The 27,694-nt window shown below is 38.8% G+C and overlaps 1 protein-coding gene across 1 annotated transcript; it reads right to left on the minus strand.

The window, feature by feature from the left end:
* TBC1D14 (TBC1 domain family, member 14) lies at positions 1 to 25,576 on the minus strand. The gene is made up of 10 exons (XM_010085814.1): positions 25,484 to 25,576; positions 22,742 to 22,859; positions 20,987 to 21,093; positions 20,031 to 20,111; positions 18,526 to 18,620; positions 17,415 to 17,486; positions 15,937 to 16,065; positions 12,795 to 12,904; positions 3,066 to 3,324; positions 1 to 166 (listed from the first exon to the last, which is right to left on the minus strand). Exons 1-10 carry the CDS (start codon positions 25,506 to 25,508, stop codon positions 101 to 103), a joined length of 1,062 nt encoding a protein of 353 aa, XP_010084116.1. The 5' UTR covers positions 25,509 to 25,576; the 3' UTR covers positions 1 to 100.
* Between the last annotated feature and the right edge of the window lie 2,118 nt (positions 25,577 to 27,694).

Below are 27,694 nucleotides of genomic sequence, written 5' to 3' on the forward strand. Positions count from 1 at the left end.
AAATAACACTTTGATTTACAGGCTCATACATGTCAAACAGTACTCAATGCTTTTGCCACTTTAGCTCTTTTCCTGTGAGCCACTGGAGACAACCATAATTTTAATGTTTGAGAGAAGGACTTCCTTTTTCCATTTCCCGGTTATCTTTCTGCAGAGCAGCCAGTATCTAGACATTTCAAGGAATGAGAAAGAGAAAAGGATTAGATTTAAAAAGTGACTTAATAAATCACTGTCTGAAGAGTTTCCAATTTAATTATCTCTGAGCAACGCTATTTTAACTATTAAATGTAATCAAATTTAGAGAACCTCTCCACTGATGGAGACCTCTCCCATAAGTCCCTGTGGCACGATAAATACAAATCAATTTAACAGAGGTTTAAACTCAATCTCCCCCAAACACATAGTTCTGAAGCCCAGAGATGAGATTCCTACCCAGATTACATAAGTCTAGCACTATTAAAGGATGTTGTCTGGGGGGAAGTTACAATTCTCAAGATAAATGGACTATCTGAAAACATCCCACGTGAGCAGCCTGAGCAGTACGACATTATCCAAGACTTCGGGACAGAATTACCTTATCGCTGACTGGTGCTTGCCTAGAGCATGTCACTGTCTCTAGATCTGCTTACATCTTTTTCGGAAGCAACAAGTCCACATTTGTATCCACACTGAAAATTTGTATTTCCCAATAGCCAATGCACAATTTAGAGGGCACAATAATAGCCAGTTCTTTATGCTGCTTAATGCGCTCCCTCCCCTATAGTTAATCACTGCTGAAGAAGTCCAGCAGCATCCCCAAGAATCACCCTGGAACTGAATGTACCGAGAGGCATTTCAAATCAAAGAATTACAGCTATGAGCAAGCAACCTTATTTTTTCTTTCTGCACCATCAGAATTAACAGGACATCACTCCCAGGACAACCACACAACACTGTCTGTGCTTCAATGCAAAAGCGTCCACAGCTGTTGCAGTAAGGGTTCAACATGGGTCTGAACAGAGCCACAGCTGGCTGGCTGTTCAGCAGCTTTTAAAATTGGAGACATTTCAGTGAGGTCCTCTTCATAGAGATTCAGGGTAAATCAACTACTCAATCAAATGGAAAACTTCATGGAGCTCAGATTTGAACCATACAGGTTACAGACACGCTAAGCCAAGAGTCTAGTTGGCTCTACTATCTCTGTTCCTCTCTGTTGATGACAAAGCAGCAGGTGTAACAACAGCCACTGACATTTCAATCTAAGGCTGTATTGGCACAAGGTCCTGGAGTTCTTTGTAGGCAATTACAGAAGAAAAAGAGAGCTTGCAGGTTTCCTGTTGATAACCAGAGTCCTTGTTACCAGAAGTGCTATGTCCACGATTTACCAGAACTCACTTTAAGTCTTTAGTTTCCTGATAACATTGTAAGTGACCAAGGGAAAATGGACTGAGATGGAAAACATACACCAGCCCATCTGATGAGGGAGCTAGGACTGTGGGAACCGGCTTCATAAGCAGCCCATGACATTTTAGATGAGGTCCTACATACATCATCTCTCAACAGCATCAGGTCAGAATGTGACTCACAGGATAACAAGACCATAATTACTACGGTACAGCGAGGTGAAAGATTCAGTGGGTGTTTTGCTGAGTTCCAAGTACACCTACTGCTGAGGTGTGCAGCTGAATTTGACTTCTGAGTTCTACAGTCAAATATACTCCTACAAAGAAGTAGTTCCTCAAGCTCTGCTGCCTGCTTATGCAGTACAAATACTGTAACCAACCAGATGATGCTAGAGATGAAAACACAAAGCTGACTTTTCTAAGCTCAAGAGCACTCTGCACTCTCTGGCAACTAGTGCGCCTGGTCAGTCAGTCCACCTAAGAGTTCATCTTAAAATTGGTGCATCCATCACTCTTGACATTAATGTTGCTAATTTGAAAAGGTATTTCAAATACCTGGATGCTACAGTAAATAGCAGTCACAGTCAGAAAATTACCTAGCTAGGAAGCATCCCAACTGCAGACAGACTTCTCAAAAAGCTGGATCTGTACTAGCAACTTATGACCAAAACCAGAAAGGAAACGCAAACTAAGCTGTGAGGAAAGCTGTGTCAGGGAGGAAGTGCTAAGAGCAGCACAGGTTGCGCTCCCCCTTATACACACAACAAGGCTCAGAAGGCTAGTCTACTCCTACTGTGAAGGTTAGAAATTCTCATCTCAAATAGCAAGCTGGCAGTCACTGGCATCTGCAGGCAGACTACTGTTCCAGGAAAGAACCATAAACTCCCTTTTGCAGCTGAACTGTTGTAACCACTATGTTTAACATCACCTTTCAGTTTCACTGCAAAAAAGAATTTGGATAAAATGGGCAGAGCTCTATCACAGCACGACTCATGAAGGCAACTGTATTACTGCTTTGAAGAAAGGAAAAAACCCAAAACCCACTAATTTCCACTCCAAACACTATAAAGTACATTTGACCTAACTCTCCAGCATGAATGGCTGTTACAGTCACGTAAGGATTTCTGCATTCAAATAACACACTTCCATCTTTTCTCTTTAAACTGGAATTTAGTTGAAATTGCAGTGATGGGACACAATTTCTGAAATAAAGGCTTCAGTGCTAAACTCCAATAAAGAGGTCAGAGATGCAATCACTTCTGTACAGCCCAAAATTAGGCAAAATAGATCCTCAAGAATATTAAGATGATGACTGTATGATAATGTGTCCTGACAAATTATCATTCTCTCCCAATGAGTGAATTTCTGCTTTTAAGTATCAAGTCGTAATGTTGCCAGCAGCCTTTGCAATTAATAAATTTTAAGAGCTGTATGATACTTTACTTCATCAACTCCACTCAATATTTCCATTTTGAATGTTGACTGAGCTCTCCTTTTCCAGAGGAGAGTGAGCTCAAGAAATCCATGTACCTGAATGTATGCTAAAAGCATGGAGCTACGTATTTCTACCTACCTGCAAAATCAAACACTAGCCTTGCTAAAACATTCTTCCTGATGTTGCAAAACCCCATTTTCATGGCTACACTACAATCATCTGTTATCAAAGATTAACATCCACTTTACCTGAGCCCACTTTTTGTTTCTACTTTGCATCTGAATGGCAGCAATAGACGTGAAGAATTCTTCTGAAGGCAAGTCCTCTGGTAGCTTTGTTAAAAACTGGGCTATATGAATGAAGTCCATTTTGGTCAAAATATCTTCAAAAAGTTTTAATATTCCCAGGGCTGTACGGAATAAGAACTCTTCTCCATCACGACAGAACACATCCCAGACACGACATGCTAAGTCCAGTGGCAAAGATTTGCTGTACAATGTGAATATCCTGAAAAACAGAGTAAAATTTTCACAGTTATTGGATGATCAAAATGTCTTAGATATTCACAGAAGTACACAGACTGATCATCAGAAAGTTTGATGCTTCTCAAGTATTTATAACTGAGTATTTCTTTTTTTTTATTTCAAAAGTACTTCTACTAGTTGCAGCATACCAATACATGAAACAATATAAAATTGTACAAACATTAATGCACCTTGCTATAAGACTGGATCTCCAAGTTCAATTTTCTCAGATCACACCACAGGAAACAATATACAAGGTTTTATGATGGACATGCACTGGCCACAGATGGCAAAGGCATATTTAATCATTACTTCAGAGTTGAGAATTGATGCAGTTTTAACTGCGAGAACACAAAAAAGCAGGACCTTAAGACATAGTGCAGGGGAATTCTGTGCATTGGATGAAGGAGATTGGTAAAATTAACTCTGTGTTCCACACTTGATTGACCGACAAAGTAATAATAGCACGAGTTTTGGAGGAAAGGTCAGCTTAAACTCTAGTGAGTTGAGAGAAACAGGCAAGATGTCCAGAGATCATATGATGATGGCTCAGGGTGTTTGAACAGATGCTGTCTCCAAAGAGTGAAGGTAACAGCAGAAGCAAGAACCTCCTCCCAGTTGCAAAAAATGCATTTTCATTAACTGCCAAGAGCACATTTCTTCCTTTATCAAAATGCTGATAGCCTTGCAGCCAGGAACACTAAGATGCTCCCTACTCCCTCCCTTATCCAACACTTCACTACAAAGCAGAGCAGTTTTCATTACCACTAACGTCATAACAGCAAGTGAAGAGAATGAAATTTCCTGGAATTGTGTAATAGTACATAAGGGAAAAGAGTTACAGTAATTTTTTTCCTCCAGAATTTAGAGAGAGCACACTTCTCCACAGATGCACTGCGTAAAAGATCTCCATTAAACTGCAAATAATTCTGTCTCCAGCAGAGGTCAGCAAAGCCTCAGATTTAAATAAACCTTTTCACATCTTTTAACACAAAATTTCTTTTCAAGTATGTTGAATCGAACAGTAGTTCTCTTGCGTTTAAGATTCCTCCCAACCCCTCCAATTTGTTATTTAGGAAATTTGGAGTTACATTTAAAAAAATAAAATGGAACAGATATATATACATACACACACATATATCAGTATAGGATATGAATGTATTTATTTTCACAGCAAACTCTAATAATCAAAGGTTTTCTACAGTATCTGCTTTTTACTAGACACGATTATTTGAATGATGTGTCATCAAGTATCCAGCTTCTCTGTGCATTCTTTAGGAAAACGGGAAAATACATTCATTTTACAAGCAGCACGATGAGACTAAACCATTTGCACAAATACAGGTGAGAAGTAAATTGTAAGTTTAGGATCCTTAGGTTTTTACTTTTTTCTATTTTTACATCTCATTGCAATGTTTTTATAACAAGTAGAAATCATTTAGATTTTCCTCTCCAAAAAGCTAAATTAGAAATATAAAAATAAGCAAATAAGAGGTAGAGTCTTGGATGAAAAACACACTGTTGTTCATATATTAATGTTACATACACACACGAATGTGCAAGAACAGCATGGTAAGAGCCCCCTGTTTGGGTCACTGGCTGATCATGCGTTGCAGACTTTGTACACTCTTTAAACATTTTTGTGCCGAAACTGACATATAAAAAAAAACAGTTTTGTGCACCCCCTGCCATATAAAGTGTCTTGCTATGGAATACTTACACAGCAGAATTAAGTCTATACACACACACACACAGGAAACAGCAACAGCTTTTCCATTTAAAAAGAACAGTGTAATAGGAAGCAATCCAACCAAGTCCTTTCCTGGTCTCCAAGTAGCACACAAACACTCAGCCAGAAATTTGTCCTGGTTAAAGATAAGTAACAATGCCTTTTTTTTTTTTTAATCTGCTTTTATTTACAAAAGCTATCATTCTGTCATGATTCAGAGCTAACTGGAATAACCCACGTGTATTAGATCTGCAACTACACAGAACATTAACTGTCAGAAGGAACAGTCAGAACTATTTATTAGAACACTACTTTTCATAGGAAAAGACTTGCATCAAAAAAGCTGTCACATCAAATAAGGTATTTGACATTGATCTTTTAATAATTTGGAAGGAAATGCACTTTGCAGGAAATTCACAAGGCAATTAACTTTCATTAATACTAGCACGGAATTAAATGCATCAAGTCGTAAAAAGAGAAGACTGGGCCCCCTAGAATAAGGAATGAAACAACAGTAGGAATCATTACTGCTAAGAACAGATACAGCATTTGCTGCCTTCAAACATTTACTGCTGAAAGACTTTTTTTTATTAAACATCTGAGCTACTAGTCTGAAACCCAGCTGAAATGCATTATCGTAATAACGCAGCTGCTAGACTAAAAAGAGTTACAGCAGTGTCTCTCAGCAGCACCAGCACGCTACTTGCACATGATCTGCTCGTGCTGTACTGCGGGATGATTTTCTGCCTGCAGCGCCCTTCCAACTCACTAGAAGTCCCAGGTGAAACAGCTAGCACAGAGATATCCAGTGTCAGCGTAACGTACGTGTAGGCTACTGGCCGCTATCTGTTTGGAGGAGGGGAAAAAAACCTGAAGCACCAGAAGCTCCTGCTCCTCTCAGCCCTGCTTAAGATGAAAGTGTACTTTTTGAGGTAGATGCATGAAATCCTGGCTGGTTTGCTCCTCACAGGGAAAGCGTACAACCATAATGTTAACAAGAAAGCACTGTTACCATGATAATCACAGGCTCTATGTTTTCTTTCTTTTGTTCCTTTTTTTCCCCCCCTCTTTTCTTTCTTTTTTAATTAAAAGGTCTTCATAAGCTATCATTAGCAACAGCACTGAAGACAGCTATGCTGGATTTTGGATTGACAACTCATGCACAACAATGCTGACGCAAATCAGATCTTACATATTCTTGCACTACACATTCTCTTCCCATGTCTGTAACAGCACAAAAATATTTCTGCAACTTCTGATTTCAGCTGTAGAAACTGATGAACTAATTCATCTTTTAAACTTATTCTTGGATCCTCTCTCCTGGCTCCTTGTGCTAATTTTTAGTTATTACCTTTTGCATCAATTTCAACTACATCTGCTTTGAGACAAAGATTGCATCTTTCATAGTGTTCATGCATTACTTTATTGTATAGTGGCATCTCTATTCTCATTAACACCTTTAGAGTTATTGCAATAAGCCTGTTGGTAACAATTTACTTGCTACAATTTTAAAATCATTACAGTTGAAAAAAAAAAAGTGGAAGCATTTTGTCCCTTATGAGGGAAATAAAAAGTATTGAGTATTATACTATACTGACTGCAACAGAGCAACTACTTAGCACTCATCAAATCTGACAGCATTCTAAAATGTATCAATAGAATACAAATACTGTGTAACTTCATGAGCAGTTTCCAACCAGTCAGAAGCACCCAAAAAGCCCTAACATTTCAGCAATGCAATGTTTCACTTGATTCCACGCTAACCTGCAGTGACATAAGGATGAGCACACTTGAACTGGGCTGCAGACTGGGATGTTTTGGAGTCTGTTTAACAACTCCAATTCAAAAAATGTGGATGTCGCCAGAAACCTTTGGACAGAATTGCAGTTCATTTTTTCTTTGGAAAGGAGACATGGATTTAAAGCATCAGCTTGAGCTGGGACATTTATCATAACAAGCAAACGGTGCCAATAGAAAGTTAGTGTTCACAGAGCACAGTCGATGCCATACTAAAGAACCACTGATCAATCCATCAGTACAAATCAAGCCCTTGGCTATAATTATTGCCAAAATAATTTTTCTGAGTAGGGATGAAGAGGTGTTCACATAGCAGCAGCAGGCCATAAATAAACAGCGCGTGTCCTTTGCAAATCCACATTCTGCTCTGCTCACAAGAGCCCGTGGTACATCAGCTGACAGCGCCGAGAAGCCAGAACTGGGCTATTCAGACGTGAACCTGACTGCATATTGCTCTTTACAGCCCTCTCACACTTGATTCCCTTTATATTCTTCAAAAAAAAGTAAAAACCTGTCTAGCTTTTGAATTCTTACAGTGAGATTTATCAGTTGGAGTTTGGGCTTGAAGCACATGGGTCCTTTTTAAGAGATGCCTTACTTCTGGCGAGTATCTGCTGATAATCGTGCCACTGTACCTTTTAATTAAATTCTTAAGTCCTCAGCATTTTCCAAACACAGAAGGCAGTGGTGGAACTGAACTGGAGTTTAGGGGGCTCCCCTCCCTGTGCCAAGAAAACCCAAAGCAGCATTGCCCCACCTGCATAGCTGGGCCCATTCAGATGCACAGCACTTCTTTTTCTTGGAACGTATCCCTTCAACAAATGATCTAAGCATATCAATTTTACTGCCATTCCCTGCGGCACTGGTTACAGCAAGCAGCACAAAGGAGACTAGTTGATTCCACCGTAATTGTGGCAGGGGGGGCCGGAAAGTTTTCCCGGGAGCAGGAATTTTTCCCAGCAACGGGTCTGTGCAGCACAAGCTACTGGAGCCCTCCCAGAGCTGGCAGCAACAGGGATTTACTGCACACATGCCTGCACAGTAACCATGCCAGCTACTGGAATAGCGGCTGGCATCCCTTTGGCTCTCAGAACAAACATGCACTTAAATAAAAGTACTGTTGTTAGAACAAGGCTGTTTCATAGAGATTTTTACCTACAACCAAAAGGTCTGACTACTCAGAGCGACACAGTACCATGTTCTTCCCTGACTTTAAACACACTGAAATCACATTCTTGTCTTTCTGGAAACAGCCCTGTTTCTAATGGAGCGATATCTGTGCTACAGCAAATTCACTGTCAGCCATGAGCCATAAACAATGTTTTCCAAAGTCCTTAGCTTTAATAGTTACTCACTTGTGAGAACACAGACCCACCTCATTTTTTCTTACATCTTTTCAGCATTATTTCCTGCAAGTAGTGGAAGGACAGCATGTATAAAGTCCAATTTGCTACGTTTCCAAGAGCCATTTGAAAAATAAAAAAAAATCTAAATCTGCTTCCTACAGTACCAAAGTATTTTAAAGTAGAAAGTATATATATGTATGCACACACACATATGTATATTTAAATATTATACCTACATCTTACACAGTTAAATACCAACTCCACTGTTTAACAAAATTAAAGACACAGTGGGACAAGCTGTCTAGCTCAAGACAAATGCAAAAGAAGTTTAATACAGGATTGCACAGGACCACCTCAGCTAGCCTGCATTCCTGTGCAAGATCATAGTGTCGTGACTCTCCAGGGATGAGAAGGAATGCAGCAAATTGTCCTTGGGATTAAAATAAACAGCTTTAATATGGATACAGGTAGTCAACAAGAAATGCTAAGGGCTGTCAGTCCATTCATACAAAGACCTTGACAAGGACCATCCACAAGCACTCATGACAGAAGTTGCTGATTTCATGTCCTCTTAATACCCACAGAAGGAACAAAAGGGAGGCCTGATGTGCCCCATGCGCTCAGACTTCCAACACTTCAGTTCTTTGCTCACGTCAGTAATTTTTTCTTTCTTTTTTTATTTAACGTATAAATGTGCTCAGAGAGAACAACTAATCACATAAATGTTTACTCAAGAAAATACAATAAAGACTAGTCTATCAAAGCAAAATTGCTGACGGCAATGTAAACCTTCAACCTCTCATCAAAACAGTCTTTCTTCTAAATCTCCAATTTCTGGTGCTGTTCCTCAGGATTTCTTTACAACCAAAAGCTCAAAGTTAGATAAGAGTGAACATTAACATGCCTGCACCATGAAGACACTCATTTTTAGTCTCCCATACATTAAAAAAAAGCACTTTATTTATGACAGCATCATATTAAACTAGTAATCCATTAAAAAGATGATAACGTGGTGATTTTAATGTTGTCTATCCATTTTTTCTCCACCATGTTTACAGTCTTCCTATTTTGATATCTCTTTTATTCAATTCCTTCCTCCACACACAGGCTTTTTACAACATTCTCTGAGGCGATATAATTTCAACGTTTCCTCTTATCATTGAACATACCAGCCTCTGCCCTCTTCCTTCCCTTCTATCCTTTTCCAGTATTTTTTCTAGCATCTTCCTGCTCTATGCATAGACCTAGTTCAGTTTAATATTCTCAGCCATAAAAATCTCATCAAATATTGGGATAAATTAGCCTATCCATTACACATCCCCTCATTCATCTACTCATGTTGCATTAAAATTTAATCCCAGTGTAAAAGCCAAGTCAAACAAAGCTCATGTTACACTATCCTCTGTGCAAGAGGCATATGAAAATCAAGGAACTCAAGCAAAGGTAGCAAAAGGCCTGTATGGATGAACAAGAACCTCCTGACAAAACTCAAATATAAAAAGGAAGAATATAAGATGCTGAAGGAGGGGTAGCTGACCCTCGAGAAATACAGAGACATTGAGCATGCAGGGAAGCAGACAGGAAAGCCAAAGCCCATCTGGAGTCCAATCTAGCAATGGATGTTAAGAAAAATGAGAAGGGCTTTCCACAGGTACATCAGCAGAAAAGAAGACTCAGGAACACATGAGCCTGTTGCTGAATGGGGCAGGAAACCTGCTGAGAAAGTACATGCAGAAGGCTGTGGTACTCGCTGCCTTCTTCATCTTGGCCTTACTGAGAAGACTTACCTTCAGGAATCCCAGGTCCTCCAGACCAGTGGGAAAGCCTAGTGCAAGGAGGATCACATTAGGGAACATCTAAACAAACTGGGCACGAATGAGTGCATGTGACCTGGTGAGATACATAGGTGAGTGCTAAGGAAGCTGTCCACTGTCATTGTGAGGCCACTCTCAACTATCTTTGAAAGGTCCCAGTGATCAGGGAAGGTTCCTGAAGACTAGAAGAAAACAAATGTCACTCCTATCTTCAAGCAGTAGGATCCGTGGAACTACAGGCTGGTCAGCCTCACCCCCCATCCCTGGGAAGGTAATGGAAGAAAAATCCCTGGAGATCATTTTGAAACATATGATGGGCAAAAAGGTGATTGGGTAAAGTCAGTACGGATTTATGAAAGCAAAATCATGCCTGACCAACCTGACAGCCTTCTACAATGAGATGACTGGCTTGGTGGATGAGGGGAGAGCAATCAATGTCGTTTATCTTGATGTCAGCAACGTTTTCAACACTGCATCCCATAAAACCCTTGTTGATGAATTTATGAAGTATGGACTGGATAAATGGACAGTGAGGTGGACTGAAAACTGGCTGGAACTGTCAAGCTCAGAAGGTTGTCATCCGTGGCATGAAGTACAGCTTCAAGCCAATCCACTGCTGGAGTACTGCAGAGTTTGATACACATCCAATACTTTTAAATGTCATCATTTATGACCTAGATGATGGGTCAGATCGTACCCTCAGCAAGTTTTGCAGATGATACAAAACTAGGCGGTGTGGTTGATACACCGCTCCGTAGAGACCTTGAAACACTGGAGAAATGAGCCAACATGAGTCTCATGAAGTCCCACAATGGGAAATGCCAAGTCCTGCACCTGGGGAAGAAGTAAGCCCTGGCACCAATACACGTGGGAAGCCAACAGGCTGCAAAGCAGCTTTGCAGAAAAGGACATGGAGGTCCTGGCAGACAAGAAGTTGAATGTAAGCCAGCAATGTGCCTTTGCAGCAAAGAACATCCACAAACTCCGGGGCTGCATTAGCAACAGCACTGCCAGTAAGTCAAGGCACGTCATCCCTCCTCTCTACTCAGCACTGGTGAGCCAGCTCTGGGCTTCCCAGAACAAGAGAGAGATGGATACACTGGAGCAAGTCCAGCTTGCCGTGAATACGATTAAAGGCTTGGGGCATCTGATACGCAGGGAGAGGCTGAGAAAGCTGGTCATGTTTAGCTGGGAGAACAGATGGCTTGGACCTAAATGTTTAAAAATACTTGATAGGAGGGCATAAAGAAGACAGAGCCAGACTCTTCCCAGTTGTATCCAGTGAAAGGACAAGAGCCAACGGGCACAAACTGAAATACTGGAAATTCCATCTAAACATAAGAAAATAAAAAACTTGTTCACTGTGAGGGTGGTTGAACACTGTAACGGAGTTGCCTGGAGAGGTTGTGGAGTCTCCTTCCTTGGAGATATCCAAAACCCGACTGGACAAGGTCCTGAGCAACCTGCTCTACTTGACCCTGCTTTGAGCAGTGGGTTTAGACTAGATGATCTCCAGAGGTCCCTTCCAATGCACCAGCAATTCCATGATCCTCTGAAAACTCATGCATTCAAACTTTGAGCTGTTGGATTGGACTGAATTACTTTAAATTGCTTTCTGTCTAATGGATCAACAACACGTTCACTGCTAACAACTAGGTCTTAACGATCACCAGGGAATTAAAAGCTTGGTTCAGGCAGAATTGCATTAACAGTACAAACATTTTCCAAAATAGTAACTTATTTACCTCAGAAAAAAATGCCATTACTATTGGGAATTTAATCTTTTACTGAAGGTGTTTAGTCAGATAGCTGAGAACCAGTGAAGCTGTCAACAATTTAAGGGCAAACCAATTTTTCACGGAAAGGATTTCACATCATCCTAAAACTGAAACAAAGTCTTGCTTGCTGAGAAGAGACATTTTAGCTGCCTCAAACCAAAGTCTGACAGGCACAAATGCAAATAATCTGGAGTGCCTTATACCACCCTGAAATTTGGCAGGAGGGCAGATAAGATCCTTGTTGTTTTTCCTCTGGAAGGAAAAAGGTTCTAACTACACTAGAACTAAAAGGGAAGGCAGTTTCACCAAATAAAATTTGTAATTGCCTGTCTGTTAAGTGGAATAGCTGCAGTAATTAAAAACATGCTAATACCCTTCAGCTATTCAACTGGACTTTGTCAAGAGCAGCTTCTAAATAACCTGTACTAGGATCCCTGAAGTAGGATGAAGGACCACCTAACATACAGGTGAGATACTGCCCAGGAGCCATAGTTCATCCTGCCAAAAGTCTACATGTTTGCTCTTTTGTATTTTCTAGCTTTTTGTTGTATGGACAAAAATGCTATATTTTAATGACCCCTTTCCTGTTCTGTGCAAGAGGACAAACTGTAACTTTCAAACGCAAGACTAGCAATCCTGTCACACCGGACACCCGGTACACACCAGCACATAAAGCAGAAAAACTAACAGATTTTCTCAGAAGATTAATCCCAAATAAGGACTAAATATGGATAAACACTGCAACACGGCTGTATTTAAAAATAAGCTTCAAACTCAACAGAAGTACAACAATAAAGATTAGGCAAACATTAAACATCACAGAAGTATGTGGGAATGATCTGGATTCACAAACTCAAGCACTGAACAAAAGATGAAGCCTTTATCTTAAAAGCATGCTAAATCAGGTAAAAGCACTCCAGTTTCTGTCATGAATACTGACATGAAGCTATAGTCTACTGTGCACATTAATTATACTTTCAATGTCTTACCAATCAATAAGATAGATGTCTGGAGTTAAGTTATTTTTTTTGAAGTGAGCAAATAACTTTGGCAGATTTTCTTCAAAGAATACCTCAAATGCGGCAAAGTAAGTCAACATCTGGGAAAATATAATGGGAAGAAAAAAGCAGTTAGGTGTATTAATAGGCTTAAATGTATTAGCTGTTGTTGGATTAATGCTCTTCAAAAACAGGATTGTATGAGTTACATGATACAACAAAGAGCTAAATATTTACATACAGGATAACATCTGCAAGCACACAGAGTTTAAGATCCACTGTATATACTGTTCTTATAATAAACAATATAATTATTGTTTTGGGCCTTGGCCAGTTTCCTTTGGAAAGAAAAATACCAGCAGGAGATAAGTTATTTGCTGATTTCTCTAAAGAATGATAATAACAGAATGGTGCTTTACACTTGCAGCAGTAATTTAATATTACACTGAATTAAAACCAAGGCCCAATGGATTATAAAATGAAATATGAAATTAAAATAATTTAATAGTCCATAGCAAGAGTGAAGCATCCAGTTGGCTTCAATCATAAATCACATTCTAACACCAAGGCTTCTTTATACCGTGCATTTTAAAATAAAATAATAGCATTTCTATTGCAAAGAGGGAGAGATGAAGTTCACACAGAAAAGCCAGAGATCAAGATAAAATATCTATGCAAGAGAAACCAATTACAACTCCTATCTGATACTGTAACCCCTGAACTGTACTGCCTTTAACACAAAGACTTTCATGTTATTTTTAAATTTGAATACTTAGGTCAAATTTCATAACAGAGGGCATAGAAAAATCTTCCAATTCAAGTAAGAGTTAAAAACAAAAAAAGGCTTTTTAGCTCTCCCACCTACCCTGTCCTCTTAATACTATAGGGAGAAAAGTTAAGCAGAGTCCTTGAATGATTTAGTAATTTTAAGTACAACATCCCAATAAAAGCAATAAAGAACGGCTATGATTTCTTCAAAGTATGAGTTGCATCAGCGTGCTTCTCCCCAAAACACCATGACAGCAAAGGGGAAAGAAGAGACTTTTAAAAAAAATCCTTTTAAAGGATGACAGATTTGTTTCCCAGTTTCCTAGTTTTCCCAGTTGTCCTTACAGAAATTTTTCCGTTTCATCTGAATGAAGTGACAGATGCTGGACTTCCTTCGTTAAGAGCGGCAAATAAAAAATTGAGCCTGGTAGTCACTAAGAGTGTAAGGTTTAAAAGCCAATCAGAGACGGGCGTATGCTACAGAAATGGCCATACTAAGTCATGTAAATCTCCGAACCATCAAGTTACTGAGAGACAGCTTCCCTGCAAACATGACACCAGAAATCCAGAAACCCACTTTAGAGAACTGTACAAGTGAAACAGCTTCCCAACATGGATTTTTAAATGCATGAAATCCAAGCACTGCATGAGATCTGTGAGTATAAAGAAAGAAGCATGTAATGTAACAGACAGTCCTACCTCCAAAATTATCTGTTTACATGCTAGCATCACAGTAGGAGAGTTCTACTAAAGTGTTTCAAAAGTACTTTAGAGAAGGGATCTTACACGTAACTCCTACAATCACATCTATTGACAGTAACGCAGGCAGCTCTATTAGAAATGAAACAGTTCAAGCATTTATCTCCATCAAATTGACATTCAACAGGACATTTACTTAGTAGTAATTAAATAAAAATCTAGTTTAATGAAAATGTAGCCAACAAAAGAAATCAAGATAAATCACTATAAAAGACTATAATTTCCACAACTAATTTATGCTGGTTTTATTTTTTTAATTTATTATACGTTAAGAAAAATCAGCATTCAATTATCAAGCTGTAAAACTGACACAAATGATGAGGGTAGACAGCAGATCAGTATATTGACCACAGGAAGCCAAAACTGTCTCACTTTATGTCTCACTACTCTGAAAACTAAGTTTTCCTTGCGGTGTGAATCATAGCTTCGTAATTTCACAATATTTTAATTACTCTTCTGTAAGCATTCATTTATCACGTAGCCTCTATTTAGCCAGGCTAACAGAATGAAATGGCACTATCCAAGAGCATACCAAAACCCACTATTTCAGCTAGGGGAAAAAAAACAAAACAAAAACAAAAACCAAAAAACCTTATTCTAGCAAATGTAATTCCAAAATCATCTTCACAAGAACCACATTTATATACTAAATGCATGAGCATGCCCTCTTTTTCCAAGTAGAGTAATGGAGACGACTGATACTGCTTCTGGCAATGCTGTCCACGCTGTGGGACATCTCCCCATGAGCATTTACAACTATTGAGATTCAAGGGCTGCAAGAAGGAATTACATATTGCTCTTCCAGCAGGAAATACTGATAGGATCCCTAGTGTCTTACTGTTGAAGCAACAAAACTGATTGTTGTTGATGTCATCCATTCCCTTGCTTTATTTCTCCCATTTGAACTCTTGACAAGCAGATCCTATTTTCATAGTATTAAAAGGTGAGAAAGAAATACAGAATGCCAATATTTTACAAATAAAAATACTTTTAAAGTAAATTAAAAACACATTTCAGGGGATGTGTCTTATTTTGCTATGGTACACATAGCGTACACACCCAGTGTACATGCTCACAAAGAGAGACTCCAGAGAGAACCAGGTAACCAGCTCCCATGGAAGACTGGAGGGGTCTGCTCATCTGATTCCTCCAGACTCCTTTTCAAATATAGCTGCTACAATAAGAGATGGGAAACCTGGTTCTCCCTGCAACAATCCATTTAGAGCAATCTATTAGTTTGGGATAAAAAGCACCTTCAAGACACATCTAATTTTAAGGTGTTTTCAGCTTTCAACTACAGTGCTCAATTTGAAAAACACCTACACTAATGTTCTCATAACTATTCTCTTAGCCTCATAAAACAGCAGCTGAACAATTTCATTCACCTGCCTGTTGAAAAGGTTAGTGGGGTGGGGTTTCCTTTGTTTTTTTTTTTTGAGGGAGTGTGTGAGGGAGTGTGTACATTGGGGTTTTTTTTGTTTATCAAGCATGTTGCTTTAAAATAAGCTCTGACTTACTTTCCAGACTACTGAGCCCATCAATTTGTTTTGAAGTTTTTTTAAGACTTTCATACAACATGTAGATTACAGTTTTCTTCCATACTTACAAGGCCATGGTCCACACGGAAAAACGCCATCTGACAGGGTTTATTTAATAGGTTAGAAAAAGCAATGAAGGCATCTGCAGTATCCAAGTTCAAGATCAATACTGCTGCTATGAATGACATGCCCTGTACCTGAAGAAAGGAGAAGTGTTACCATTCAGCAATACCTGTATCCTTCCAAGAATACTGCCTCATTTTGTCCTTGCAATCACTAGTGTTTAACACACTCGCCAAACTGCTGAATTTTGTGGAATGTTTGGAAGGGCAGGATTTTGTAACCCACACAACCCTTTGGTATTGAATGTTCAGAGTATGGAAGCTAATGATCCCCATGTTGCCTCCTTTCAAAGGCTCACTCCTAAGACAGGCTAGGATGACAGCACTTTCAAACAGGCAGATGACTTTTTTGAGGAACAAGCTGTTTCTATGTAATTCTTCTTCTCTTAAGGATGGGTCATAGATACCCTTATTTGTGGAAAGCTGGACTAGGACACTGGAGACAAAGCCTGCTCTTTCCTTTTTCAACCAATTACTGCCAGCTACAGACAACTGCAAACTGCAGTGACTCACCTGACAAGCACTACCATTTTAAGATTAAACCCATGTTTCATCATAAGCTCATGATGTCGCATTTTTCTACAAAGTACGGTACGGAATCAATGCTGAATCTAGGCAAAGCTTGCTCACAGAGAGGGTGTAGTGCTGCCTCTGCAGAGTCACGTGGACCAAGGTGTGACAGTCCTTCCTGCAAACCTGAGGAACAAGCTCCTTCCCAACACAACAACAGGATCCATGCCAAATGATGCATGCCACCTGATCTGCGCTTTTTCTAGTTACCCAGCAGTCGTGTTCAGCAGTTTTGCCAAGCATCGCATGCTACTCACAGAAGAGGAAAGTTATCTTTCTACATTTGCCTTCTCTAAAACAACTGCTCCCGAACAAAGAATAAGCTCCTATATATATCCCTCCTCTGAAAAAAAAGACTAAACAAAGTATCTGAAATCCACTCAGTCCCCTCATAATCACCACTTCAAATACTTTGAGGGAGCTCACGTAGCCTTGATGGGCATTGCTTTAAAGACTGCTCCAGAAGTTCACAGTACTAAGGCAAAGAAATGTGTATCAAGAGGAGTAAGATACTCAACTCAACAGAATAGTCTCAGTAAGACTGCCATTAAGAACAGCACACATTTCAAAGGACCAATTTAACTACATCTTCTCTTTTGACTCCAATTTTCAAGCACTACAAATATGTACTTTTGAGTTTTCCAATTACTTAACCTGTTTAAAAGCTTAAATCTAGCAACAGAATCATTATATACACTTCTCTAGCATGTAGTGGAACACAAGAAAGCACACAGGAACCCCACAAGTACTTCACAAAATCATTCAATACTGGTCTACAAAGGACTGATTAACACAATCCTCCCTCCCCCTTGATCTCCCTCCCGACCCCCCCAAAAAAAATTTTCTTCACTTACATAGCCTACATCAGGTCTGTAACAAGTATAGGCTCCTAAAATACTGTGCAAGGTGTCATGGTAAGGACCACCCTATAATTAAACAAAAACAACACAATACATCTGAGTATATAACAAATGTCAAAAACCCTTTGGTGCTACAAGAAAGTATGTATTGCTTCTGATAAAGGACACATTATTTCCCTATGCAGCTTTGAACAGCCACAAGTCTTTCAAAATAATTTTGGCTTTAGAAGTATGAAACAGCCCTCCATACTACATTCATTACAACTTCATCCAATACATCAAGTACATATTAAATCCTTATGCAAGAGGAATGTAAGTGGAAGAGATTCCTTATAGCTTAGCAGCACTTTGACAATAGTGCCAAGAAAGCAGAACACTAATGAGAACTACTTAATTGTTTATTGGACTAGAGGCAGAATTCAACCACAAAGAAAATAGTTAAAAAACCAACAATATGCCATAATACACACACAGAGCATATCAAGAATGACATGCATAGCTAAAAAGAATTTCATATGGTTGACTATTACAGTTGCGATATCTTACACTAAGCCCTGTAATAGGCTGAGAATTTCCAAAGGGCAAAGTTTTTCACCCAAAAATGCTCATTTATCACTATCTAAACTTTTAACAGGGCTGCTGAAATTTGTGTATGGAACAACAAAATATCTGGTTAAAAGGATGCATTAAAGCACACCAAAACCATACATTTTTAAATTGGTCTTGCATGGAACCAAAAAAAGGCTACCAAATATTGCTCGCTTGAGCTCTGCTCTCTCACCGTGTATTTGCAACCCAGCAGTGTTGATTCACTGACTTGGAAATACTCACCCGCATCACTTAATCCAACAGAAACCAGCATGAACTGGGCTAGATGAATCATGATGATTAGCCAACAGATTGTTTTTTTTCCCCTCTTCCAAATGCATAGTGCCTTGAGATTACTCTTTTCTAGATTACTTACAGTTTTCCAAAATCTTCAGGAACTCTCAACATGTCTGCTCCTTCAGATTTGAAGTCAATGGACCGTTACAACCAAGGGACAAACACAATTACGTAAACTTAATTTCTCTGAGTAGTCAAAACAGAAGTTAACATTGCTTACTTGCTGGAATATACAGAGATTAGGAAACGTTCTTGAGATATCCAGTTTTATTAATTCCAAGCTTGCTTCTCTGTCAGCTGCAGAAAATCCAGCATCTACAAAAGCCAAAGTTACTGCATTTATTGCATGGATCAATGTACATTCTTCCCCACTAGACCAATAAGGGTTAGCTTTTGCACAGTTCATTTATTTCTATGTGAATGCTAGGGAATAAGGGTATAGACAGGGCAATTTCCAGAAGTCAGCACAAAGGCTAAGAAGCAACTATGTCCTGACTCAAAGCAACCCTACAGTGCACACTGTCCCTCAACATGTTTCAAAGTGATTTGGGGAAAGACGCAGGTCAAGGCAGGGCAGGCACTTTACTAGTATCCACTGACAAGACATTAGACAGTCAGAGCCTGTTAACCTGTGATCCCTCACCCTGAACAAGGCTTCCCAGTGGCTCCTGAAATACCTGCCTCTGTGGAAAGGTTGTGGGGGGAGGGAGAAGTCCTAAAGCAAAAGCATTTGATGGATGCCACCTATCTCTACTACTGTCAGCTCTCCTTCCAAAATCATGTTGATTTACATTTCATATGTGTTGTTAAAGATCATGGACACTGCAATACACTCCATAACTAAAACAGATCTCATACAAAGTAAATTTCTGAAGTATTAGTTTTCTTTCTGATATCAAGAAGTTTTATTTGTATTTTGTCTGTTCGGATAAGTATAGCTGGGAATTACCTACTGCTACTTATTGAGCAATCAGAAAACAAGAGTCATTAGCCAACGCTTACACTAACCACATGAGCATATAAACTCCAGAAAATAAAGTGCAAGAGGAAGCTGGAAATGTACTAGATGTCATCTTATTTAAGATGCAGACAATCTTAAAGGGAAGAAAGTAGGGGATTTCCAATCAAAAATATTTTTCCGTTGACAAATGCCAGAATGTATGTCCTCCTTTTTCTGCTCAGCATAATTACTTACCAAAAGCAATTTTAAGCATCTGCTGTAGTTTTATATTCTCTCAAAATGACAACTCTTTCAATCAACTAGTAAAACTCAAATCACTTCATCTGCAAAAATAAATTGCTGCTCTCTGAAACACACCCAAGAGATGGACTCAAAGCTGCAATAAGGGACTAAAATGCAATTTTTTGCTATAATTTGAGTTTCAATTGTGAAACTACAGATGCAGAAAAGTATTTTAGTGTTGCAATTAAAATTATAATCCTCAAACTTTCCTACCTTTCCTACAAATTAGCATCAAATAAGAACTGTACCTAGAGACAGTTTGTAAAGAAAAATGAACAAGAGTATTCTGTAAGAGACTATAGTTTCACTGAGAAGAAAGAATACAGCTGCTTCTTGCTTCCACAAAAAGAAGCCTTCTTTTTATCAGAGGCATCTTAATAGTTGATTTTATTTTTTGTTTAAAATCTGTGATTTTAAGGAATAATTTTACAAAATCTCTTTTACTTTGTCACACAGCATAAATCCTTCACAAAAAAACCTACCTTCATAGTCTACTTCAGCCCCTCCTGTTCTAAGTGATCGCCATTTCTCTTTGGCACGAGCCAGGCAAATATCATAAAGTTCTGCAAAAAGAAAAACAGAGAAAACCAAGTCCACCATTTGTATATGCTCATGTCCAATGTCAGGTACTACCTGCCTACAATACCACCAATGCTGCCCTATCATTACCAATAACAGTATCTCTAACATAGCAGTTGAATTTCTAAGTAGGTTATGGTTCTGAAAGGCTTGTTCCACTGACCTATAATTTAAGTGAAAAGGAAAGGCAATCTAGGCACAAGTTGCATTTTATGTTCAAGCATTTACTTTTCTTGCAGAGCACTGGTGTTCAAAATTATAATCTGAATGGATAATTGGGATAAATCTAGAAAATTCCATGTAAGAACCACACCCAAGGTAACTACGCCAAGCACAGAAAAGGAGCACAAGACAGCAGTACAGGCTATCTACCACATTTCCGTGTTTTTCTGTATTCTGAAGCAGCACACTATTTCTATTTTCACAAACACACACATAAACAAAAGCACATATTTTTCCCAGGGGTATTTTACTCTCTCACAAACCTAACGTCTTGCTCTAAATCAAAGGAAGCACACTATATGCACACTTATAAGCATTACAAAATTAAGAACAACTCCAAGTTTCAAAAAGAAAAAAAAAGGCTCCAGTCATTAATTCTGACCATCTCCATCTAACATCAAAGAAGACACAGTGACAGCAATAATCAGAAACAACTCACAACAGCAGTCCTAGAGCAGTTACGAGATTAAAAGACACTATATTTTTGAACAAAACATGTCAAAGCCCCACCAAAAAAAGCGTAACTAGATAACATCTAGTTACATCTCACACCCACACCTCAGGTTCTGATACACCATAATAAATACAAGACTATCCCCTTACTATTTCTCTTTGTAAGACAAAACGACAGTCTCACCATGGGTGATGTTTAACTCGTTGCCAATTGCCAAGCTCCAGACTTTGCCTCTCACACTGGGTGGAATGCCTTGCCACCATAGCTCTCGAACTTTACGGGAACAACACCTGTTTAAAGTAAAACAGATTATCCTAAGAAATACTTGATTTCCAGCTGAATTGCAGATGTATACTGCTGAAGGGATCCAAACCAAAATGAACATCAACAGGCCAAGAAGTCAAACACAATTTGCACATACCCATTCTTTAGTACTACTTTGCTTTGAACCGTAAAGGAAAGCTTACTCCCTTTCAAGTTAATGGTTTACTTTGACAGAAGCACTGCAATTACAATATCCATAATTGCAACAACACTTGACCAAAAAAGGGACAGAAATAAACAAATGAAAAGGAAATCCATACATATGCCACTGTCCATGCTAAAGACTGGACACAATCACAGAAGCCTAGATTGCTTTGGGTTGGAAAGGACCTTAAAGATCATCTAGTTCCACCCCCCCTGCCATGGACAGGGGTACCATGTACATCTCCATTAAGATTAAATACAAAAACAAGTTATGGAAGTCTACCCCCCTCCCCTCTGTCATCACCCTGCTGCGCAAGTGACACATGCAGTTTCCTACCCAGCTTTGCAGCTCTAGCCCTCCAGAAAAATGCATTAAGTCGCAACAATTAATAACTTTTAGGTAGGAGCATGAAAGACATTTTAACAGAACACAGGCTTTGAAATGGCTGCAGCTGATGTTCATCAATCTGAAAGCCCAGAAGGAGAAACTCAATAGCACCTAAGCACCAATGAAAGTTTGTGGAAGTGACAAAAAACACAACAATCCCTTTGTCTAAAAGATTCTGATCTAAAATGTAAAATAGTGAATACATTAGGGAACTTCTGGATTTATAAACCAACACAAGAAAAGGTGTCCTTATTTTTACAGCAGCCATAACAGATGCATCTTCAAATACTAAAGTCAGACATGGAAATCTACGATTTCCTTATACTTATTACTTCAGTTCTCCAGAAATGCAATTTCCAACAAACACTGTCCATATTTTTAACGTATACTCTCAGGACAACTGAATTCCATGATTAAGCAAATTGCAATTGCGAGTTCTGTGCAGGTTGGTTTATGTTGTTGTGGTAGTGGTTACACTGGGAGGGCCCCGTTTTTTTTAAGATGGCTAGTCAAGTCCATGAAAAACCAGACAGTGAAGGTAGCTTACCAACTGCCTGTGCTGTGTCTTTGTACGAAATATTAAAAAAAAAAAAAAAATTAAGTGCTAAAAGAACTTTTTCCCCACTTCTCTTTTCCATCACTTGATTATCTCAGCAGGTACACCACTCTGTAATTAAAGAGGCTTCATAATACCATACACTTCATATCAGATGTAGATTGAAGTACAACATCAACAGCTCAAGTAGTCAAGGAAAGATCATTTCCAATAAATGCATGGTGCTCAAGGATTATGCGTGGTGCTTTTATGTTCTGTACCACAGATCGTTCCTCAAAGTTTCACAGTATCTAAATATCCTGAACCTCCATTAAAGACAAATAATAAGAATTAGAACTGCATCACTTCCAGACACCTCGTAGAAATAAGGAAACATGCTGTTCATTTTCTTTGTAGCTGTCCAAAAGTGACTTTCAAAGAAAAGCTTCCAAGACCATTTAAAATTATACTTGCTAACTTTGTAACTTCTCTTCAGGATACAGACTCAGTAATTTTAATTAAAACTCAGTATAACATACTGTCTTACATAGTTTCCCAGTTGGGCAAGATTTCATTGTTCCAAGTTAGAACAGCGTTGCCGATGCTGTCTTCCAGTTTACAGCGTTCTTCCAGTTGTTTCTTTCTCTTCTGGGCTTCCTTAAGCTCTGCAGAAAAGCAATTTCCTTTTTTACTTAATAAAACCAGAAACCAAATATTCAGAGTTAGCTAGTCATGCCTATACAGCCATGTAAAAGCACACTATATTTGCCTAAATGTACAGCGCACTGTTCAAATTCTAAAACTTTCCCAGACATATAGCAAGCTAAGCAGCAATGCCAAATGTGAAGAAAGAACAAAGTGGAACAATGCATAAGGCTCATTTTTGATGGATGGGACAAAGGGATAACATATGGCTCCTTTGACCCTTCAAATCTGTCCACATTAGCAACTTGAATTAGCATCTCTGACAGCACAGCCCCACCTAAGAGGCCAGGTCAGAGTATTTCCTAATGAAGCCCTGCCCCTTTTTAATATCAGACTCAAAAAATACAGACTAAAATAATACAAATTTTGTATTTTGGTTTCACTCTTACGTGTTGCCTTTATACATTATGATTTAGATATATTGTCAGGAAATCACAAAAGCCACATTTCTGATGCTACTTAGCATATTGTTAATCTAAATGCCATACATCACAAATATACATATACTGGAAACCTCCAGTTCATAGAATCATTAAGGTTGGAAAAGACCTCAAGGATCATCAAGTCCAACCATAAACCCAACACCACCTAACTCACTAAACCATGTCCCTAAGCACCACATCTACACATTTCTTGAACACCTCCAGGGATGGTGACTCCACCACTTCCCTGGGCAGCCTGTTCCAATGTCTGACCACTCTTTCAGTGAAGAAATTTTTTCTAATATCCAGCCTAAACCTCCCCTGGTGCAACTTGAGGCCATTTCCTCTTGTCCTGTCACTTGTTACTTTAGAGAAGAGGCCAGCACCCACCTCACTACACCCTCCTTTCAGGTAGTTGTAGAGAGTGATAAGGTCTCCTCTCAGCCTCCTCTTCTCTAGACTGAACACCCCCAGCTCCCTCAGCCACTCCTTGTAAGACCTGTGCTCCAGACCCTTCAGCGGCTTCATCGCCCTTCTCTGGACCTGCTCCAGCACCTCAATGTCCTTCTTGTGGTGAGGGACCCAAAACTGAACACTGTATTCAAGGTGCAGCCTCACCAGTTCATTAAAAAGAAAACATTTTTCATGTTCAGTTTAAACATATTTTACATTTTTCCATTATCACTCAGTATTTCTTCTTGCATCATCAATTGTTTTTTCACTGGCAAATTTGTTAGACATGCGATTTAACAAATGCAGGCCAACACTCTTTATAGCAGCACACTGGAAATACAGGACTTAGGCATGCACATACACACTGTCCACAATATGGGAAGGTACTGACCTGGCAAGGAAAACTAACCAAAGAAGAGCAGTACCATGAACAATGTCTTTGTAACGAACAAATACAATCTGATGAGTCCACTCTAAAGCCCCACAGAAGCTGCACCCGAGCAGAACCATACCAACTGCCTCATAATACTTTCAGCTTTGATACGAGCTCTTTGTAAGCCCGCCTAAATGCAGGCTTTGAACTTTTCTCTAAACAAGAAGAGGGTGTTTACACTCTTTGATTTCCTGACCTCTACACAATATGCCACTCTGCAAAGCTGTTCATCTGGAGCGGCTCTAGGGAAAACGGGTTTGTCAGGGTATTTATCTGGACAGAATGACATACTCCAGTCCAGTGAAGACAGCACAAGGGCGCATTGCCTAACCTGAGCATCATCCCACTTCTCCCAAAACATCTACCCTATGCGCAAAGACCAGAGAAATTATTTTGGACTACTACACGTTAAGTGGATATACAAACATGGGAGTCACATGAAGTTAGAACCTCACTGGCAGGTGTGTGATGTTCAAAACCACAAGAGGACACTTTTATTAATATGTCAACTGCAGAAAGCAAGTCCTGTGTTCATATAATCTTTCCACTGTTTCATATGGCTCAGGGGTCCAGGCAGCTGGAAAAAAAAATATTTCCAGTACCTCTCACTGGATACAAAACTTTTATGAGTCCAATTTTCCTATTATTGCAATGATTGTTTTTATTAGAAAACCCACAAGGTCAGAAATATGAGCAGAAGGAAACCACAACTGCCAACTCTACCTGATGTGCATGGTACAGTGTTGCTGAAACACTTCTGTGAACAATGTCAGACAAGAAATTATGAACAAAACTTTGGGAAAGTTGTAAATTTTAGGTGGGAGATAGGTTATCAAATGAACATAACTACACACATTTCCCTACGTGTAAAATTATGTATTTATGTACTACAGCCTCAACAGGTTGTTCCCAACATGACACTATCAAATACCCTGTAGTTCTCTAAATAAATCCAATCTTCATTGATTTGACTGATAATCTCCTTCAATATATTAGTAAATTTTTAAACCCAAAACAGATGCCACTCAATTATTTAAGAGTTACAAATTAAAAAAATTCTTTCCTGCTGGATTCTAGGATTGTTTTTTTTTTTCAGCTTGGCATGGGGCTTTTTAATTAAACTACTGTCATCCCTCTCTCTTCTCTGGATTGATTCTTCTTTGAGGGGAGGTACAGATCCCTCACGTTAAGCGCAACAGACTGATACAAGTGCATTTCAGGTTTAGAAATACCCCTTAACTTTATTCTCTCCTCTGAAGACAAGAAATTCCATCACCTCTTTTTTTTGCTTGAACCACCATTTCTTCGTACTGTTGTCTGTGTTTCTGAGCTTCTTCTGCTGGTTTTGCAGGGAGGTTCCTTAAATTTAAAATAATAATAATAATAATCAGTATTTAAACTTGGCAATCCTGTCCAAAGAAAATTCTAGACACTTCTAAAAGAAAAGCACATACTGCTTGTCAAAATATTTGATCAAAAAGTAGAGCAACAGATCCTTGGAAAGAGGTTTATTTTTTTTTGCCAGAGTCAGCAGAAGAGAAGGAAAGAACACTGACCAGCTAGGGCTACTTTTATACACAAAATATGCTGAGTAATTTCCTTATGTTTGGTAATTTCAGCATTTTTATTATTAAACCAACTGAACCCACAGGCTGATCCTCATAAATAAAGGGAATATACTGGTATATATCAAGCTGGTAGTTTTCATTTAAACTGCTCTCTAAAGACAAGATACAAGATCATACTCGCTCTTCCTGTGTACCTCATTTAAGAGCTACGTCCACAACTTTCTTTACCCATGCAGTAATGACTCCCTGCACCAGCTTCCTTTTCCCCTCTGCTCTCTGAGACCCCGTTTCTATTTTAAAGGCTTAACTCCTCCTCCTCGCTTGTACAGCAACAAGGGGCACTCTCTATACTCTCCATTTATCAATACCAACACAGCCATTTTGATTTGAGATTGAAGCCTGGATGGGTAACACCTCTGCCACACAAAGACACATGTTCATATGACAGACCACGTGAACTTTAAGCTAACCATATTTGCAATTAACCTAACCACTATGTATCTCATGCAGCTACAAGATGACCAAAAAAACTGGACCGGGAAATGACTGAGTATTTTGTTCTTCTGCATTACAGAACACTGTATTATATTTCTAGGACAGTTTATATCTTTGGCTAATAGAAAAGACATGCAAAAATTCACTTTCACATTTCTGTAAGGTGGCACACATACGGCAGCTGCTAGCCATCATTATAGTCACCATTAGTAGTAGTATGCTTTACTATTTACATATTGTCTATGAAGTATGCTTAGCCATGTCATACATGCCTACAAATAGTTTTTAAAATCAAGATTGTTATAAGAAGAAGAAAAGTGGATTTTCACATTAGTGTCATTGTTAACCAGAGAACAACCTACTCTTCCAGTTTCGTTAATGTAAATTGACCAGCACCTTTTTAAAAATCCAAGTATTTAGAAATGGTGTAAGTTAGGGAAAGTTTGGAAAGGAAAACATGAAACAACGCAAGTTCTGCTAACTTAAATCACACCATTTAAATTATTTGTCCTCTCTATTAACATCATCACCGTATATGTGAGATGATGTTTACTACCTATTAAGATTCAACTAACACTTTTTCCAGCTAAAGCTAGAGTGACTGTGGAATATTTTTTGATTTTTCCTATAAAATTTTACCCAAATCAAGAGTAGTCACTCTGGAAAAAATCTCACTGCATTTTTCTTCCAGAAGCCTTAAATATTTTTGTCATAGGAAATCAAAAAGAAATTACTTAAATCCTAACAGATTTTAAAAAAACAGTATGCAAACCATAAGTTAACAATTTTAAAAGATTCTTTAGAAAGATTCAGAGGACAGCACTGTTGTCCAGAGCAGTTTTCCCTACGAGGCAAAAGAAATTATGATTCAGTTGTCTAGAAGTCTATAACTTTCTGCTAGTTCTTCAGTCTATTCAACAGTAAGAAAAAAAGCAAAATCTGAATGTTGGCCTGTAATGTATCACTAATTCAATCTATCTGAACACTGTACTCCCCAGATTATCTCACATACAGAATGATTTAACAAACAGGTTTTAAATACAACAAATAAGTAGCACATATTGTTTCCAGCTGTATACAATAAAACCTGCTATAACAAATAATCACTCTTACATTGTCGCAGATGTCCCAAAAAGTCTTGTCACATAGTCTATCAGTCAAGCCAAAAACTGTCTTAAATGATCCTACAGCTAGACTACTTCGGTATGAGCATTCTCCATACAGATTTGTTGATGAAAATACAGACTTATGTCAATTCTTTACACCAATGTACAGCTATATTACAAACGCAGATGCCATGCCTGTGAAGCTGGGTACCATTCATAAACTGACTAAACTAAATTTGTGTAATTTAGGAGCAAACCATGGCAGATCAGCTGCTATTAAATAGGTATGGAGTCACAGAATGTTAGAGATTGGAAGGG

This window comes from Pterocles gutturalis, unplaced genomic scaffold (genome assembly GCF_000699245.1).
Source record: "Pterocles gutturalis isolate BGI_N339 unplaced genomic scaffold, ASM69924v1 scaffold25540, whole genome shotgun sequence".
Classification (NCBI taxonomy): domain Eukaryota; kingdom Metazoa; phylum Chordata; class Aves; order Pterocliformes; family Pteroclidae; genus Pterocles; species Pterocles gutturalis.

Coding starts and splice junctions, on each gene's coding strand:
- TBC1D14 (XM_010085814.1), bottom strand. CDS start 25,508: ATGGTGGTTCAAGCAAAAAAAAGAG. Junction 21,094..22,741: donor TTGCCCAACTGGGAAACTAT/GTAAGACAGTAT, acceptor TACTTTAAACAG/GTGTTGTTCCCGTAAAGTTC. Junction 18,621..20,030: donor GGCTGAAGTAGACTATGAAG/GTAGGTTTTTTT, acceptor TGGCTTTTGTAG/ATGCTGGATTTTCTGCAGCT.